Raw genomic sequence first — 20,699 nt, 5'->3', positions numbered from 1 at the left:
TTAAACTATTTAAGCTAGTTATGTTTATAATTATTTATATTATTAAATTTTTAGTAATTTTCCTAAAATTATTTTATCAATATATCACCTTTTTAATTTAACAATCTTACGAATTATATATTTGCATACTTGTGTGTGGTACATGTGCATTAGTGCAATTTCAAAATAGTAGGCAGCGAAAAAAAAAATTAATTAAAATTAAAATAAAGAATGTAATGATAAACGTACATAATTTTAGTGACGAAATTAAAAAGTTATATTAGTATCCAATTCTTTATGTATATCCCGATTGATAATATGGCAAAAATGGAAATGACATTAAAAAAAAATTACACACATAGCTTAAAAGCATAAATAAAATTATTATATGTTAGCTACTTACAATTAAAATATACCACACCATTTATTCTATGAAAATGTACCACTAACATATAGTAATTCATATAATTTATTCAAACTATTTTTTTTCTCCTTTTTTAATTAAGCATATATTTCGTCATAGAATATTATCCTATTTATATTGGCTTTAGAAAAAAAAAAATATTGCTTGGTCATAATTTTTATAATTAAAACTATATAAATAAGCCAAACAATAAATAAGTAAAAATAAGGAAATATTTATAAAGGAAATTAATTTAAAAATAGATATCCAATTTAAAGAATATACATAAGCTTATCTTTATATACACTAACACAACACCCTTCATCTTTTCTTTATTCCAATAAAAACCTTATATATATAAGCATACCAATAGGAGCTAGCTTTTTTATAATAAAAAAATATTTTATGTGCAATTTTATATCCTTAACACTCATATATATTTCGAAAAAAAAAATATAATTTTTTATAATAAATAATAGCTAGATCAATCAGACACTTAAAATGTACCATAGAAATACACACAGTGATAATATGCATAATAGTAAACAATTTTTTATTATTTAACTTATATCCTGTACATAAATTAACTACTTAAATTTTTCTAATATTACAAGATATTTAAACGGTGTTCGCATTTTTTTAATCCTATTAACAGTACGATAAATGTTGTTATTTATTGTCTTATATTTTAGTGAATATTAATTTACAGTTGAATTTGGCTATTTGGATAGGTTATAAATTATGTATGTTCATAATTTTTAATGTGTTGGGTTGTTTCCATTAATAATATTCCTATTTTAGTGCACCTTTAATATGACTATAAAATTCGATAAGCTTAAGTGGGCATATTGTGTAAGCATATGGTTCGGAATATATATAAATTTACTTTCATACATTTCTACGTCAAAAGTAGTATTATTCTTTTGCTGTCCAAAATCCATATAATTATTTTACAATTATTTGGCAAGTAAAATGCATATATGCATACGGTTTTACAAATCAGTTGGTTCGATAGGATTTTCGAATATAATTTTCTTTTTTTGTATTAAATTATTTTATTTTTTTAAGATATTTCCTTTTATTATTTCATATTGAAATATTTTGGTATTTCAAATTATTTACAGCTTAATTTTATTTATAAATTTATTGTTTATTTTTAACCTTTTCTCCACACCGTTTATTTTTTCATTAAAACACCTGCACGTTCATATTTTTTTTAATATTTTTAAGGAAATAAAAAATAATAGCTTTTTATAAAAAAAAAAATATAAATTTATAACAAGGAAGCAATTATATTTTTTATAATTTTGAAATAATTTAATAATCCATTTTTTGGAAACAATATAACAACATCACTAAAATATAGATATTCGTAAATACATTTTCACCACATAAATACAACTTGTATATAAATATGGCATATCATTTAGGAGCAAAATTTCCAAATTTTACAGCCAAAGCTTCAGGAATAGATGGGGATTTCGAATTATATAAGTATATAGAAAATAGTTGGGCAATATTATTTAGTCACCCAAATGATTTTACCCCAGTATGCACAACTGAATTAGCTGAATTAGGAAAAATGCATGATGAATTTCTAAAACTTAATTGTAAATTAGTAGGATTTAGTTGTAATTCAAAAGAATCACATGAACAATGGATAGAGGATATAAAACATTATGGAAAATTAAATAAATGGGAAATTCCTATTGTTTGTGATGAATCAAGAGAACTTGCTAATAAATTAAAAATTATGGATGAGGAAGAAAAAGATAAAAGTGGTTTACCATTAACATGTAGATGCCTTTTTTTTATTTCCCCTGAAAAAACAATTAAAGCAACTGTATTATATCCAGCTACAACAGGCAGAAATGCTCAAGAGATTTTAAGAGTTTTAAAATCTTTGCAACTTACTTCTAAAACACCAGTAGCTACACCTGTTAATTGGAATGAAGGTGATAAATGTTGTGTCATTCCAACTCTTCAGGATGATGAAATATCGAAACATTTTAAAAATGAAATAACCAAAGTTGATATGCCATCAAAAAAAAAATATCTCAGATTCGTTGATTTATGAATAGCCATAAAAAAAAAATAGAAAATACATGTAACATTTTTTAACCTTGTATATATAAGTTCATATATTTATGACTATTCATATTATTTTTTATTGTTAAATATGAATAGAGATATATGTATTTTCTTTCATGTTTATTTGAAGAAATTTTTTTTCAAAGAAATGCTTGAGCATGACCATGATGTAACGGTGAAGAATAAAATGCTTGTGAATATTTAGATGCATTATTTGAATCGATACATATTTATGTCTGTATCCCTTATTCTGCTATGTCTTTATTATTGTATTTTTTATTTAATTAAAAAAAATGTTGATGAATGTTTCACCAAATTAAAGTCTTAGTACACAAATGTATAAAACATGTAAAAAAAAAAAAAGTTAAATATAAAAAGCAAAAACAGTTAGAAGTGCCTATATATTAGGACACAATTGTTTATTATGGAATATAGTCTAAACTCAAATATTTCAAAACATTAATATTATTAGTGTATAAATATTGTAATCCATTATATAAAGTAATAATTTGTTTCAATATAAAAAGAAGAGATATTCTATATTCATCTGAAATTGTTGAAATAGAAATTCGAGTATTTTTATCATCTTGTCCATTTTTGGTCGCTCCAGTTGTATTTTTAACTACTGTATTAAAATCGTTATTTATAAAAATACTAAAATGAATTGTAAAAATTGAATTAAGATAATATAAGTGCAAATGTATATGTTTGATTGTATCGTTTAATAATAATGTTTTTATAAAATTTATTAATATATATATAAATGGTTTTGTTAAAACTTTAACACATAAAGGGATTAAATTGTAAGGGACATTTTCATATACCTCTAAAATATGTTCATAATTATTTAAAGCTAATGAAAGAATAAATGCTTTAATATATTCTTTTTTTTTTAAAGAAAGTTTAAAATTTTTTACATTAACATTTTGTGTTAAAAATTTTGGATCATAATTAATAGGAGCTAATAAACCTTTATATAAATTTTTTGAATTTGGTACATAATAATATTGATGATCTTTTGTTAAAATATATAATCCAACACTACTTGCAACTGCTATATGTCTATCATCACCTGATATGTTAATATAATTTAACAATAATTTATATTTTTTAAATTTATTATTTAAAAAATTCTCATTTACCTGACCAGGCAATATATTTTCTTTTTTTTTTCTATTCAATATTTTATAATTGTCTAAATATATATCACCTTCATCATCACTTATATCATATTCATATATATGTTTTCCTTCGTTTGTTAAATATCGTGATGATATTTCTCTTTTTATTCCATCAACACAATAATTTTTTGTTAAATCTATTATTTTTACTAATAAATATATATTCGTATCATATATGTACAAACTTACACTAGTATTAGCTACCCCTGCTAAATAATTTCCACTATGTATATAATCAATACATGTAAAATAACAATTTTGGTTTACAACAGTATTTGTTCCTTGATCTTCTAAATCATCTACATATTGATAATTTCCATCTTTTCTATTTCTTTTTTTTTTATTATTATTCATTTTAGGAATTGCTGAATAATCTTCTCCTAATAATCTTCCTCTTTTTATATCTCTTGCACCTTCTATAGTTCCGACAATTTCTTGCACCGATATATCCCAAAAAGTTATTCTGCACCCTAACGTACATACTGCTAATACATCATTACCTCTTGGATCAAAGCACATATATGAAATACTTTGTGAATTTGTAATTTCATCAAATTTACTTCCTTTATTTCTTCTTGAATATAAATCCCAAATAAGAATATTTGCCCCCATTGAACAGGTAGCTATGACTCCTTCATTTTTTAAATTAGTACTAAAACATATTTTTGCAATTGGAGAATTATGACCATATAATTTATCTATACATTTTCCAGTTTGAATATTCCATATATAGACAATATATTCATTTCCTCTTCCACCAGCAGCCACTATATTTCCACTTACATTCACATTTACACATAAAAATTGTACATTAATTTTTTTAGATATTTTTTTAGCCACAATTTTACCTGACTCGTTCATATTATTATTACTATTTTTAGTGGCAATATTAGTATCTTCCTCTAATAAATCTGCTGTATATACTTTAAAATTTCGATATCGTAATAAATCAAATGCTCGTAATGTTCCATCTAAAGAACATGAAATAAATGCATTACCCTGTGGTAAAAAACATATATCTGTAACACTATTTGTATGTGCAGTAAAAGTTACAAAATTAATATAAGATAAATAGTCATATAATTTAATTGTTCCATCTTCATTTCCTGTGGCTATAACAAATTTACTTGTAAAATTATCACATTCATGATAGGACATTGAATTATTAGCTATATTACTTCCTATTTTTAAATGGCTTATAATTGGTGAAAATTTTACACATTTTACATTTTTATTACTAGTAAATTGTTTTAATATATAACTTTCACTTTGCCATTCCCATACAATTACGGTTCCATTTGACGATTCAGCTAAAGCAATCCAATCTCCATCTTTATTTATTACTATATCATCAATCATATTTGTATTAATTTTAATATTATATAGTGACACCATTTCAGGAGTATTATAAATAGCAAACTTTCCATTACTATAAGCAATGACTAACAAATCACGATATTTATTGAAACATGCCTTAACAACTTCTTCATTTTTATCTTGATTACAATAATATATTTTTTTATAGCACCATCTTTTTTCGTATGCCTTCACGTATTTTCCTCTCCTTACCCCTTCATGGGTAGCAACTACTTCCCCAGCCTTTGTGTCAGCTTCTGCTTCGTCAATTCCAGTCACCTTGTCAACCGTTTCTTCAATCCCATTTAGCTCGTCCCCTTTTTCTGCTTCTCCCGTGGCTACCTCGTAGGACCAAACTATTATGAGTCCCGACTTATTGACACTAAAAATAAAGTCAGCATTTTTTGAAAAGAATGCACCAACGATGATACTTTTATTGCCACTAAGAACCGTTGGACGAATTTTTTTTTTTTTATTAATTGTATGTATTCTTATAGTTAAATCATATGAAGTAGTTAAAAAATATTGATCATTTTCAGATATATCTATGGATATAATATTTAAAGAATGATAACATAAATCGTTATATTTTACTAATCTATATTTATTATGTTTACATGGACTATTCCATATTATTACTCGTCTACCTATACCTATCAAAAAATATTTACCACTATTTGTAAAAGTAGCAAAGTTCACAAAATCTTGTTCCTCTTGAGGTGTGAAAATATTATTATAATTAAAAGAAGTAATAATGCCAGTTTTGGATTTAAATAAAATTCGAGCTATTATTTTATCTTTCAATAAATTAATAACACAACCATATCCAAATTTATCGATACTTATACATATATCCATATTTGGATGAATAGCTATAAATCGTAAATCATTTCTATTTTCAGACAATAATGTATTACATGTATTACTACTTAAATCATATACATTTATTCTGTTATTTATTGGAACAAATAAAGAATTGCCATCTTCACTAAATGCTAGTTTACCTCCTGTATAAAAACTCCCACATATGTTGCTAAGATTGTAGTTCAACATTTTATCAGTTTTATATCTTTTACTTTTTTTTACGTTAAAAATGTTTATATCCTATGCATATTCTTCTTATCCATTCAAACAGCTAGCTAATATTTTTTAATCATACTTTTGGCTCTATTTTATATGGAGATTTTTTTTTCTCGCGTGATTATACTACTTCAGGTATGACTTAATTTCAGTACAAATATAAAAAATAGATAATTTAATTATATTCTTGTAAATTTAAAAAACAGATATATATACATGTATATAATTAATTAATTTTAAAAGGGGAAAACATTTTTAATTTACAACAGCAAATTAGTGATATACATTTTTCGCTGCTATTCAAAATGCCCCAATTACAAAAAAACAAATAAAACTGCCAAATAAAAAATGGAAAAAAAAATATATAAAAATATAAAGAAAAACAAAATAAAAAAAAATAAATGAATAATAAAAAAGATACATAAAACCAGGTAATCGCTTAACAACGTAACCGCATACTACATACGAAAAATCTCGTATATATAAAGGGCAATTTTTTTTACATACTTGAAATAAAAAAAAATGGAAAAAATATATATAGGTATAAATAGCACACTTAAAAGCGATTTTTATAAAATCGTTTGAATTATATACATATTTTTATATTTTTTATAATTATGATTTAAATAAAAAAAAAAAAATTACAAAAATATGAAAATCATTGAATTATTATACAATTCTAATTTAAGTATTGATGAACATGTTATAAAAAATTATTCCATAAATGACAAAACAAAAGATGACTATATCAATAATTGTGTATATGCTAACATAGAGGAGGAGCAAGTAAAGGAAACACAAAATGAATACCATTTAAAAAATACAATAAATGAACAACCAGAAAAACTAGTTTGTTATCAAACTAACAAAATGGATATGGAAAATAATGTTACAATATTATCCGATATATATCATAAATCAAACAATTGTGAAAAAGAAAACATATCTATAAATAATACAGCTGATGATATATATGAAAAAATAAAAAATATAAAAACAAAACAATCTCTTGAATGTTATGAGTCCTATTACTCAAGTCATATTTTAGGAATAGGGGGGAAAGGAAAAAATAAAAATATGAGCAACGATTCCAAACTAAATGACAATAATAAATCTGATCAAGTTGAAAGTTATAAAAAAGATGATTCAAGCTCGTCACTAAATAATATGGATCACCAAAATAATGAAAGTGATGGTGATGAAAATGATGGGAGCAAAAATAGTGGTGAAACAACCATAGATAATATAAAATTTCAAATTAAAAAAGAAATATATAAAAAATTAAAGATTGCTTTTAATACTAATATGCAATTTAATATAAGTGAAGAATATTATATAAAATTTATGAAAAAAAAAAAGTTTCGAAAATATGTTTTAAATACGTCTAAATTTATTGTAATATTAGGAAAGTATTTACGTCTATCATTTTCTACTATTTCAATGGCATTATATTATATGCATAAATATAATAAAAAAAAATTAACAAAAAAAGATAAACCTATAAATTACATTATTGCTGGGTCATGTATATTTTTAGCATGGAAATTAAGAGAAGATTTTGAACAATGTAAAAAGTCACAAAAATTATATGACATACCTAAAGGAATTTTTAAATTACTTAATTATTTTTATAAAAAAAAAATTATCAAAAAAAAAATTAAACAAATTCAACCTGATTTAATGTATAACCATCAAAATTGTTATGACATAAAAGATGATGATACTTTTGATACACTTATAGAAATGGCTAAAAAAAAAAATGAAATATTAACGTGTGCAGATGAGCACGATCAAAATGTTAATGTTTCAGAAGATATTACACAAAATAAAAAAAAAAGAAAAATCGACATACAAAATGAAGATATAAAAACGATTGACAAACAGTCATATCAAGAGGAAGACAAAGAAAAAAAACACTATATGAATTTGTATAATCAATTGATAGATCTTAATAATATTATTACAGATAGTGGCTACATATCTGATATAAATAATATTAGTGATGTTAGCGACCTTTTCAATTCATATCTTTCTGAGTGTAATAGTGACAATTTGTCAGAGTATAACTTTTCTACGGAAAAAGAAAACGACAATAATCTTGATCAATCAAATAAAAACGGTGATGATGATATTGATAAAAATGCTTATATACAAAAATTTAAAAAATTATGTAAAAAAAAAAAAAAAAATATAAATATTTCTTCCTCTAAATGGGTATTAAACAATTCAGGACAAAAATTACAGCTTCTTCAAAAAGCCATAATATATTATGAAGGGGAAGTATTAAAAAGTTTTAATTATTTTATAAAACCTAAAATATTATCTTTTGAACTTATTTCATTTTATATAACAAATTTTGTATCAATAATGTCTGATTATATAAAACCTAATCAAGTTTCCTATTTACAAAAATTATCATCTTTAATTATTTTGGATTTTTATAAAACGCCACTTTGTTTAATATTTCCTCCAAAAGAAATATTAATTGTTTGTATAATAAAGGGGTATATTTCCTTAAAGTTAATAAATTCGGAATTGGATTTAGATTATGTATCTCTTGAAAGTAATAGCTACTTATGAATTTTTTTTTTTTTTCACTATTCTACATGTACAGTCATGTAATTTATGTTTTTCTCATTTAGCTAGTACTATTGTATTGTCTAAAAGTTTCACATTTTCTGCTAATGTGATAATCTCATTTTTATTATATCTCCATATTTCACTCCATTTTTTTCTTCCAGATTTTGAAAATAAAATAAAGGAGTACATCCTATCCGTTAGTGGGGATATCCCAATCGAGTAAGCCATAAAGACGCAATATTATTTTTTTTATTAAACAAAAAATTATGACCGTTCAGGTAAAAATAGAACTTTTTGCATTTATATACATATATTTTTTTTTTTTTTTTTAAAAGCATTAACCGGATAAAAATGGCTTTGAAGGAAATTAGGCACCCATACCATTAATGGGGTTCTTCTATTTTTTTAAAGGTGCAATTTAAAGCACCTATATACTTATTTTTATTGTTTTTTTTTGACGTTTTTTTTATTATTATTGTTACTTATGATACTTTTATAAAATATCTTGCACATATATGCATAGATATTAACAAAAAAAAATAACATAATAAAGAATTATTTATATTTGGTGATTACAAAATGTGATACTACAACTATTTTTTCATTGGTAGCATTGTATTTGTTCAAATATTTAAATAAATTATATATATGGCTAGGTATTGTCTTACTGAGGTATATAAGCGTTTTTTATTTTAGGCAAATATTTTTCTACGTAAAGGATCACAATAATCATGATAATTCATTTTATTTTCAAGCTTATCAGATAGTGAATTAAAATCTTCAACATTTTTATATTCCAATTTATCTACTTGTTTTGTATGTATTAATTTAATATTTTCAATGATCTCATTTATTTTAGTATTATAATCATTATTATTTGAAATGCTACATAATTTAGTATTTTTTTTAAAATAATTTTTAATTTTTTGATCTTTTTCTTGAAAATGTTTCATTTCATGATAATATTTTTTTTGGAAACTATCAATAGACATATATTTATTGGCTAGTTGATAATGATAATTTATTTCATTATGTATTTTTTCATCGATTAATTTAATTTTTTTCTTTTCTTTTAAAATATTTTCAAATGAATCATATTCTTGTAAAAATTGAATTTTTTCTGATTTTATTTTACTTACTTTTTTCTCATCATTATTATTATTGTTGTTGTTGTTATTACCACTAGTAACTGTATTTTGGGGATTGTAAAAAAGGTTTTTAATGTCCCTATGGAAACTTAAGTTAAATTTTTTGTAGTGATGGCAATTATAAATATAAGACATGTATAGCTCATTGAAAAATGTGTTCATATTATTTTTGTCATGCATTTCAATAATTTTTTTAAGATAGAATTGGATATTATAAAAAGTAATAGTTTTATTTGATTTAGAAAGATTATTTTGTATTTCTATAAAATTTTTATTTATCTCCATGCCAATTGTTTCAATTTTTTTTTTGATACTTAGTAAATTATTATAATTAGAAGAAAAATAATAATGAACAAACATAAAATATTTTAATAATTTTACATTAAAATAAATTGGGCTATATACACATGGTAATTTTATAATATTTTTTTCCTTTTTTTTATGTTTATCTAAAATAAGTTTTGATTTTTTTTTAAAGCAATCATTTTCTGAACAAATTTCTTTCCCTTTTAAATCATATTTTTTTTTACGCATTATTTTGGAACTAAGACTATGCAACCCTTTCATTTGGTCTTTACTACAAGACATAGCAAGTTCATTAAAAATGTTTGTACTTATACTTTTTTTTTTTTTTTTCCTTGTCAGTGTATCCATTTTGTTGTCACACTTATTGTGATTACTATGTTTTTCTCTACTTTTCAAAACGACATTGTTTTTTTCGTCTGGGATATATGATAAGTTTAGGAGAATATAATTATAATTTAATTTATTTATATAAAAATAATTAATATAAGAATTTAATAAAATTGCTATATTTCCTCGTTTTTTAAACTCATTAATGATATTTTCAGCCTCATTTTTATAAGAATTAAACTGACTTGAAATGGGGAATAGATCATTACTCCTGTTGACAATATAACCCTCTTCATCAGTATCATTTTGCATATAGTTATTTCCATTTTTATATAAATAATTTATTTCATTTTTTTTGTTTCGATGGGAAGATTCTTGATGAGGTACTTGAACGTTTTGCCATTCTGAGATGGTCCGCAAATGATCCAAATAAATTTGAATAACATTGTATTTTGAACAAAAAGAATAATAAATAAGAAAAAAAAATTGAAAATATATTTTCATATAATTTAAATAGTTGTAGCAAGCAATTAGTCTCCATATTTTTAGTCGGAAAATATTTTTATTTTTAAAAGATTTATTAAAGTTATTTTTATAAACATTGTAATGTTCAAATGTTTGACAAACTTCTTTGAAAAGATTAAAGGATACTTGGTTAGTATTCTCTATATTGTTTTCAATTTGAATTTCTTTTTCTTTGATGACTTTATTGATATGATTTATGTTTGAATAATGTTCCAAACTTAGCATTGAATTTTGTTTTAAAAATATACTGAGCATATTATTTGCGTTGTACATATTTTTAAAAATGTTTGTTTTACTGTAACAATTATAGAATTTTAAATTGTTGTTTATATTTTTTACAATTTTTGTATACCCTTTTAAATGTAAAGATAATTTTGATATATGCAATTTTGTTTTGTTTTTTTTTCTACAATTTTTTTTTATTTTTTTTTTTTCTACATTTTTATCGATATTAGTGTTGTCCCATTTTTCACATCTATCGAAGGATCCATCAAGTATTGATTCTACTTTATAGTAAAAATGTTCTAGAGGTAGAACCCACCAGAATTTGTCGTTTCCTAGATCTTTAAAAAATGAATTATGTATATAAGTGTCGAGATAATGTGCATTTGATATTTCATTGAGTTTCGATTGAATAACACCTAAGTATAAGTTTATAGAATTTTGTTTTTCTAAATCATTAAAGGAACTAATGTAATATCTTTTTATTGATGTAAATAATTCTTTTGTTTGAATAAAAAGGTTTGTATTTTGTCCTGATGTATATTTTTTATGAGCTAATGAACCTGCATATTGTTTAGAAACAGCATCACCTAACTCCTCGCACATTTGAAAAAGTTGTTTTAAATCAGCTATAAATAAATCTGTTTTTTTTAATACATTTATTAATGTTACAAATTTAATAAACATATATATATTTATAAAAATCTGAGCTGCATTTGTTCTATCTATACAATCAACACAATTAAAACGAAGTACCCCTCTTTGAATTGATAAAACTTGATTATTATGTATAAAAAAAAAACCGATATTATTTAAAGAAAATTTAAATAAAAGTTTTAGATTATATTGAGCATATTTAGTTCCTATTTTATATGACTTTCTTAAATCTAAATGTTTGTATATAATTCGAATAGTTGGTGGGATATGTTTATTAATTATGTTAATACATGTTTTATATTCTTTAGACAATAGAACTTCATCACTATATTTATTTTTACTTAAAAGATTGACAACAGTAATTGGGTATCCATATTTTTTAAATAAATAACTAAAATGTTTTTTAGTACATGTATAATTTATATCAGTTTTCAGACATTTAATTTTGGGTTTCTTTAATAATTTATAATTAATAGATTGATTCCATAGTATTGGTACTGAACCTCTTAGATGTACATAAGATAAAATAACATTAGATATATTATTTTTTTCATGTAAAATAATTTCAGATTCAACTTCATTTGCTGCATAGCCATTATAATTTATTCCTCGTTTTCTATAACGTGTTCCAGCATATTTGTAACTACGTCTAGCTACAAAAGTAATATCAATATTCTTTCCAGAGAATGAAATTTTTGATTGAATTAGATACCCATTAATTACAAAAAGACATATAAAAACATTTTGTTTTAAAAAAGGCTTACAATGATAATAATTCCATATATAATTATTTTTATATTTTTTATTATATATTATATTTCCTTTTAAATATTCTTGTTGTAAAAAATAATTATCTTGTAAACTATTAGCTAGATTATATGTATAAGAAAAATATAAATATTTATGATTTGCTGAATTGTAGAATATTTGTACTAGATGATCTTCTTGATGTGTTTTTTCAAATACAGTTTCTTTAAAAGGGATTAATAAAATATTTTTTACACTATATACTTTATGTTCATTAAATAAAACTCCTATCTTTTCTTTATCAGTAATTACATATAAATATGGATAGCTTAAAAATTTTATACAACCTAATATACCTTCACAGGTACATAAATATTCTGCTTTTTTTTTTTTTATTAAATTTCGAAAATTTAATTTACCAAATATTTCAAAATGTTTTTTTATTTCTACTTGTTTAGTTCTCTTTAATTCACAGATACTGTATGCGTCTTCTTTTTTATTTATCCCAGCAATTAGTATTATACTTCGACTACTATATATTTTAAATTTTTTATATACTATTGGGCTTGAGCCATACATTGTGGTGTTTTTTATATACTTGCTTGAAAATTTTGTAAATATTTTTGAACCTCAACTAGGTTTAACTTGATAGTATGAACTTTTCAAAAAAAAAGGAAAGCATTGCAAGTATCTGATGAAGTAGGTTTGATTTGGGATTTCCTTCATCAAGATTGCATTGTTTGGTTTTGCAAAATTATTAAAGTTTATCAAGCTTGCATAGTTTGGTTTTGCAAATTATTAAAGTTTATCAAGCTTGCATAGTTTGATTTTGCAAAATTATTAAAGTTTATCAAGCTTGCATAGTTTGGTTTTGCAAATTTATTAAAGTTCATGCTATTCTCTCAGTATTCTTTATGCTGTGTTCGAATTTTCCTTATTATTTTGCATTTTTATTTTGCATAATTTGTAAATTTCCTACCAAGGGCCCTATCTATTATATCTTATAATTTTTTTATTTTTTACTATGCTCCGATAATGTTATATACTTTTAATAAAATTTTTTATATCATTTTTTATAACATTTTTTATGCCATTTTTATGCTATTTTTTTTGCTGAAAATTATTTTATTTTTTCACAAGTTTAGAGATATTATATATGACTGCAAAAAGAAAACGTAACCAATGATAAGTAATAAAAAAAATGGGGGTTGGGGAAAAAAAAAAAAAATCGTAAATTTTTGATGCGCATATATAAATTATAAAAAAAAATATAATGTTCTACATATGTTCTACTATTTTAATTATATAATTATTATTTGAATAGTTTGTCATTTTGACATTTTTTATATTAATTATGTAATATTAGTAAAATATAATTATAAATCAAATTTATTATATATATAAAAATATTTACAACAATAGGTTATTTATTATATAAAATACCAGTGCATGTATTGTAAATCTATAGAATAATATTTATATTCCCTTGACTTTAATTAATTTCAATAATTTTATTTAAATTTATTTCTTTTTTTTTTGTAATTTTAAAAAATTTTTTTAAATTTTCTTTATTTTATTATTCATTTTATATTATCAAATATGCACGTGCATACATATGTCTAATTGTGGTAGTAAAAAAAAAAAAATTTTTGAAAAAAAAATGAAAAAGAAAATCGTTACAGTTGTATATAATATTCTTTGTGAATTGAAAACAAATCTAAATTTTTAGTAATATGCTTGCACTCTTTTTTTTTTTATTTGTATTTGTTATTTAGGGACTACCTAATTAATATCGTCGTCATTTTGTTTGTTTATCATTCTGTTGGTTGCAGTATTATATGCAGTATTTTTTAGATTGTTTTGTTTGTTGCGATTTTTTTTTCAGATTGTTTTGTTTGTTGCGATTTTTTTTGATTTTTTTTTTTTAAATTGTTTTGTTTGATTTTTGCGATTTTCAACTTTGGCAGTGAAAATATGGTGAATGTTTTATATCCATATAACTGCACACATAGTACAAACTATTCATGATATTATTATTTTTTTTTTTTAATTTCATCTTTTTTTTTATTGTCAATCTAAGTTTTAATTATCTTTACATATTTTATTACACGTCTTTATATTTATCTAATTATATATTCATTTTTTTTTTTCCACAATTGTTCTACCAATTTTATATTTAGTGTCGTGCATAAATAATAAGGGGAATATTTTCTACAACTACAACCCAAGCTCACTTGGCATACCATATATACACATATTGTACTGATTATACACATATTTACACATGCCTGATCCTACTTTAATTAAATTTATTTCTTTATATCGTTGTTCAATATGACTTACAATTAAAACAAATTATTTTTTTTTAAATTTTAAATTGTATATCGTACTTTATATTTTTTTTTACAAAATTTTAAAATGTTTATTTACAACAAAGTTAATGTAAAAAAATGATCAAAAACATATTTAATGAATATTTAAAACATTATGACAAACAAAACTTGGGATATGAACAAAATGATATGAACACATCTTCCAAAGATTACTCCGTAAGAACTTGCATAAGTTGTTTAGTTGTATAGCTTGTTTTTTTCCATTCCTTTTTCATTTTGTATTATTATTTTTTTTTCCATTCCTTTTTCATTTTGTATTATTATTTTTTTTTCCATTCCTTTTTCATTTTGTATTATTATTTTTTTTTCCATTCCTTTTTCATTTTGTATTATTATTTTTTTTTGCCATTTTTTAGAATGAATACACATCCGATTGGAGGTGGTTTAGTATAAAATGTGAACGAATTATTGAAAGTGAATTAAATAAAAAATATTTACAAAATAATGAAAAGAATGAATATAAGAATTCTATAGAAGATATTGATAATATATCAACTTTCAGATCCTTCTTTCCAAAGATTTTGTTAAATGCTTATAGCAGATATAGTGACCCCAAAAAGTTTTTCGACAACCTCATCATTCAGAAGTTCAATGCAGTCGTGGTAGGTTCCTTTGCTTACTTCATTTTGTTTGCCTTTTCAAATGTTCATTTTGTTTTCTTTACATTTTCAACCTTGTTAATTTTGCTTACTTCTTAGTTTTTCTGTGACGCAAGTGGGTTTTCGAGCCTGGCTGAGCAGCTTGACAAAAAGATAAACGGCGCGGAGCTTCTCGGGAATTGCTTAAACAAATTTTTTAATATTTTAATAAAAATAATAGATAGTTGGGGTGGTGATATTATAAAATTTAGTGGAGATGCAGTTATGGTTATCTGGCCATTAAATGCGAAAAAAAAAATTAAAAGAAAAAGAAAAGACTCTCAATTAATTGGAAAGAATAGTATATCAATGAGCGTAAAAAGTTTTGAAAGAAAAGAAAGTCAGCAAAGTGAAATAAATCTTGTTGATAAAAATGAGGGAGAAGGGGAAGAGGAAAATGAAAATATTGATGAAGCAAAAAGAAAGAAACTAAATCATGTTCGAAGAATATCTTTGCTAGCTTTAGGATGTAGTATAAATATTCATAAATTATTAAATAAATTTCCAACCCCAATTGAAAATAGATATTTAAAAGTTCATATTGCTATTACATATGGGAAGGTAAACTTTCTACAAGTAGGGAATATATTAAATAAACGAGACTATATATTATCTGGTAAACCTTTAGAAGAAATTGGAGCTGGTGAATCATTAGCAAAAGATGGAGAAACTGTTATTTCCTATTCTTTTTATAAAAATATAAAAGATAAAGTTGAAATTAAAGAGACTTGTAAAAAAAGGTTTTATTTATTAGTAGGAGTAAATGATGAATTAGATATGACCAAATTGAAAGAACATAATCATGAAAAAGAGAATGATAAAAAAAATGGAACTGTTTGTAAAAATTTTGATCTCTTGTTAAAAAGTTTTATACCAGATATTGTATATAGAAAATTATCTTTAGGATATAATATGTTTGTTAATGAGACAAGGAAAGTAACAATAATTTTTGTATCAGTAAAAGATGTAGATACTTCTACAATGACAGGTATATATTCTACTCATAGTATTATGAAGTTGACACAAAAAGCTGTATTTACTATGGAAGGCACAATAAATAAGTTTATATTTGATGATAAAGGAATTTTAATATTAATTATGTTTGGGCTACCACCATTATATCATTCAGATGATTCAATAAGAGCATTACTAACATGTTTTAGATTAATAGATGGTTTGAAATCACTTAAATTGAATGGTAGTATTGGGGTTTCTACTGGTAAAATTTGGTGTGGTATGGTTGGGAATAAAATAAGAAAAGAATATACAGCTTTAGGTGATTCAGTAAATATAGCTGCTCGATTATGTTGTAAAGCTGGAAATAAAGAAATTTATGTTGATGAAAATACTTATAGTAATTGTAAACATTTTATTATTTTTCAAAGTTTAACTTCGATCAAAGTTAAAGGGAAAAATAAATCAATAAAAATTTATTCTCCTATTGGTACTATTAACAAAAGGGCAAATAATCTAGCCTATGATGATTTATTTATTTTAGATTATTTTACTGATAAAGAATTGTTAGACAATGATATTCCAGGTTCACCAGGTGGTTATAAGGAAATAAAACCTATTCAAAAAAAAAATTCTACAAAATTATCAACAACTTATGAAGAAGTAGCAGATTTCAATTTTTTAAATAAGAATTTTTTGCTAAAATATTATAAAAATAAGTTTAAAAATCAAATAAATGATTTATTAAATAAAAAAGATTGTTTATATTATTTAAAAATGAATAAAGAAATGGAAAATAATGGAAATAAAAATAAAAAATGGAATGAGAAAAAATGCACATGTAACAACACTTTGAGTAGTAACTGCTTCAAATGTAGTCAAATTTATAGTCTTTCACCATACCATTATGTAAAAAGTGAATTGTGTACAGACTATAAAACACATACAGGGCCATTATTTATACATGAATATTATGATCCATTATTTTTTGATTTTAATGAAATATATAATATTGGTGGTGTATTATTTTTAGAGGGAAGTGAGCATTTAGGAATATTTGAAATAATTAAATTAATTAAAAAAAGTTTAAATAATTTCAAAATTTTTAATATTAGTAATATGCCCAATTCTTTATATATAAATATTACAAATCCATTATTACCATGGAAGATATTATGTAATGATATAACAAATATGTGGAGATTATGTAATATGAGAAAAAAATATTTATATTTAAATGAAGATGATAATTACAATATTTTAAAAGAAATTACTCATCCTTCTTATCATTGGTTTTTAAAATGTATGTCTAATATTATTGATGATTTATATATTCCTGAGATACCAACACAAAAGGAAACAACAAAAATTAAAAATATATTTGATAATCAAGCTATTAATAGTGATTCAGATTTTGAAGCATTAGATGGTAGTCACTATGATGAAAATAGAAAAGATGGACGTGCATTTTGTAATAAGTTAGTTAAAAATATGAGGAAAGTTTTCTTTAATTCACCATTAGAAATTCGAGATGAAATGTATCAGGAAAGCAGATCAACAGATTTAACTAAAAATGAAAATGATACAATGAATAAGAAAAAAAAAAAAAAAAAAGGAACACAAAATGAAAATAGTGATGATTCAATTGCAAATTCTTCTGAAGCAGACAATACAAATTCAAAAAATGGAAATATAACAAACATAAATAGTGATGTTATATTAAAAAATGATATGAAAGAAAATAGGATAAGTATAATAAACTGTATGATATATAATTTTTGTTTATATGAATATACATTTATTATTTTTAATTGTCGATCGGGGACTTCTTTAAATATAAGTATTGAAGAACATGCATGGAGAATTTGTAAAAATATATCTAAACTAGCAATCTATAAAAGAAAAAAAATACTAAAAAATTTTCATAAAAATTTAAAAAATTGGCGAAAAAATCATTGTAGAGTATGTAATTTTTGTAAAGGTGTTGGAGAACAAGACTTTGTAAGTTATGATCAAATATACAATAACAACACTGAACTGCCGAGTAACAGTACTTATTGCTTTGATCTTAAAAATCGTCATGCTAGTCTTTCAAAAGATAATAATAAAAAAAAAAAAAAAAATTCTATAACTGAAATTGAAAATGAAAAAAAAGATATGACTTATTCAGATAGTTTAAAAAATAAGAGTATGTCTCTTAGTTTATCAAAAGAACAAGATAAAAATATTTTTCAAATGTTTAAGGAACAAAAAATAGGAAACGATAATAAAAAAACAACAAAATTTTATAAAACATTATATCCAAATATACAAGATAATATATTATTATATATTGCTCAACAAAAAGCAAAACAAGAAACATTTAAAAGAGAATATGATACTCAAACAAAAAAATGGAGTGACCTAGCTAAGACAAATAATCCAAACTTTAATGATATCGAACAAGATGAAAATATTTCATATTATTATAAACCAAGAAGATCTAATTTATGTAATCCTATTTTTAAACCTAAAAATAAACCATTAATATTTTTATTTGTAAATGGGGCACAAAATAATGATAATGTAAAAGAATTAAAAAAAATGAAAAAATATGCAGAAGAATGTAATGGATATATAAAATTAGAAAACTTTAATAAAAATGATTTATATAATTTTGTTAGTTTATGTTTAAATATTGATGTTGATAAAATAAGTGAAGAATTAATAAATTATTTAAATAAAACTTGTTTTGGATTTCCAAAATTTATTCAATATACTTTATTTTATTTATTAAAAAATAAATTTATAAAACTTTATAAATATACTATTCCAAATGTTCATGAAAAAAAAAATGAAAAATTAGATGAAACTCTAAAACGATCTAACAGCATTTATGACTATACAAATGCTGAAAACAAAAAATTATATTCAAGAAAAAGTATCACTTCCAATGATGGTCTTCCTTCGTTGAAAAAAAATAAAAAAAGATTAACTAAGAATAGTAAAGCATCTCAAAGTCTTATTTCTTATGACTATGTTAATAAAACTAGCCAAAATATTATAAGAGAACAAAATGAATTCCTCAATTTTACAGTTTATAGAGAATCAAGTAATACCCTAATAAATTCAGACCTTTCAAATTATGATCAAGAGACGGAAAAAAATCAAAATGATAAATACGAACCTGTCTATAAATTCGAAATGGAAGTTGTTAAAAATTTGGATAATGCCACATTAGTACCTCGTCTGGTAAGTATTCTTTGTTTTACTTAATTTGGGAATGTTTATAAGGTGTCTAAAATTTTTGCATATATTTTTATATACATATATACATCCCTATTTCGTGTTTCCATTTTCAGACTGCCTACTGCATGTTCATTATTGATAGCTTAGGCGAAGAAGATCAACTACTAGCGAAGCTTTGTTCATTTTTTAAAGACAAATTCAACATAAAAAAAATGGAGTGCATATATCCAAAACCTCTCTCTAGATCTGAACTTAAAAAAATTGTTGTAAATTTAGTAAAGAAGAATGTATTTGAAGTTTGTGAAGAGAATAATAAGAAACCCAACAATACAATACCAAAAAAAAATGATGTCAACTCTATACACAATATTAATTTTATATATAGAAATATATATAATAAAATGGATAGCATTTCTGCGAATAGAAAACATATCCATTTAATTTTTAGCACAAAATCGGATATACCAGAAGAAAATATTTTTTTCCGTATAACAAATTATGCCCTTAAAAAGGTTAGTAAATAAAATAAATACTTCATATAAATTATTTATTTGAATTAAGTATATAATTTTCACAAGCTCATACATACTTACTATTGTGATATTGTTCAATAAAATAACTTTCATTATTTTTATCCACCTTTTTCTATAATATACAATATCATTCATTTTTCTTTTACAACTTTTTTTAATATTTTACAGGTTTTAAGCGAATTAATGGAAAATGAAGAAAAAAAATATGTTAAAAATATTTACAAAAAACATATAGAAGATTAAAAAATGTTCACACACATTTATGTGATTCCTTATTATATGATTTGAAATATTTGTGTGTCTGCTAATTTGCATTAATCTTGATTACACATATATACTAATTTTTATAGT

General features: G+C 22.8%; 5 protein-coding genes across 5 annotated transcripts; 3 read left to right on the top strand and 2 right to left on the bottom strand.

The window, feature by feature from the left end:
• Positions 1 to 1,796: 1,796 nt before the first annotated feature.
• Positions 1,797 to 2,459, top strand: PVVCY_1202900 (1-cys peroxiredoxin, putative; the record flags this gene model as incomplete). The annotated part of the gene is made up of 1 exon (XM_008625298.1): positions 1,797 to 2,459. One exon carries the CDS (start codon positions 1,797 to 1,799, stop codon positions 2,457 to 2,459), a length of 663 nt encoding a protein of 220 aa, XP_008623520.1.
• Positions 2,460 to 2,895: 436 nt separating this feature from the next.
• On the bottom strand, positions 2,896 to 6,063 carry PVVCY_1202890 (periodic tryptophan protein 2, putative; the record flags this gene model as incomplete). Its single annotated transcript, XM_008625297.1, has 1 exon — positions 2,896 to 6,063. The coding sequence occupies one exon, from the start codon at positions 6,061 to 6,063 to the stop codon at positions 2,896 to 2,898; it is 3,168 nt and encodes a 1,055-aa protein (XP_008623519.1).
• A 678-nt stretch (positions 6,064 to 6,741) lies between these two features.
• On the top strand, positions 6,742 to 9,057 carry PVVCY_1202880 (conserved Plasmodium protein, unknown function; the record flags this gene model as incomplete). Its single annotated transcript, XM_008625296.2, has 3 exons — positions 6,742 to 8,653; positions 8,832 to 8,889; positions 9,006 to 9,057. The coding sequence occupies 3 exons, from the start codon at positions 6,742 to 6,744 to the stop codon at positions 9,055 to 9,057; spliced, it is 2,022 nt and encodes a 673-aa protein (XP_008623518.2).
• A 305-nt stretch (positions 9,058 to 9,362) lies between these two features.
• Positions 9,363 to 13,181, bottom strand: PVVCY_1202870 (inositol 5-phosphatase, putative; the record flags this gene model as incomplete). The annotated part of the gene is made up of 1 exon (XM_008625295.2): positions 9,363 to 13,181. The coding sequence occupies one exon, from the start codon at positions 13,179 to 13,181 to the stop codon at positions 9,363 to 9,365; it is 3,819 nt and encodes a 1,272-aa protein (XP_008623517.2).
• A 1,871-nt stretch (positions 13,182 to 15,052) lies between these two features.
• PVVCY_1202860 (adenylyl cyclase beta, putative) lies at positions 15,053 to 20,591 on the top strand (the record flags this gene model as incomplete). The annotated part of the gene is made up of 5 exons (XM_008625294.2): positions 15,053 to 15,151; positions 15,352 to 15,597; positions 15,694 to 19,818; positions 19,929 to 20,327; positions 20,517 to 20,591. The coding sequence occupies 5 exons, from the start codon at positions 15,053 to 15,055 to the stop codon at positions 20,589 to 20,591; spliced, it is 4,944 nt and encodes a 1,647-aa protein (XP_008623516.1).
• Positions 20,592 to 20,699: the final 108 nt, after the last annotated feature.

Source organism: Plasmodium vinckei (assembly GCF_900681995.1).
Source record: "Plasmodium vinckei vinckei genome assembly, chromosome: PVVCY_12".
Classification (NCBI taxonomy): Eukaryota; Apicomplexa; class Aconoidasida; order Haemosporida; family Plasmodiidae; genus Plasmodium; species Plasmodium vinckei.
Note: the sequence above shows the minus strand (reverse complement) of the source record. Positions and strands in the feature narration are given on the sequence as shown.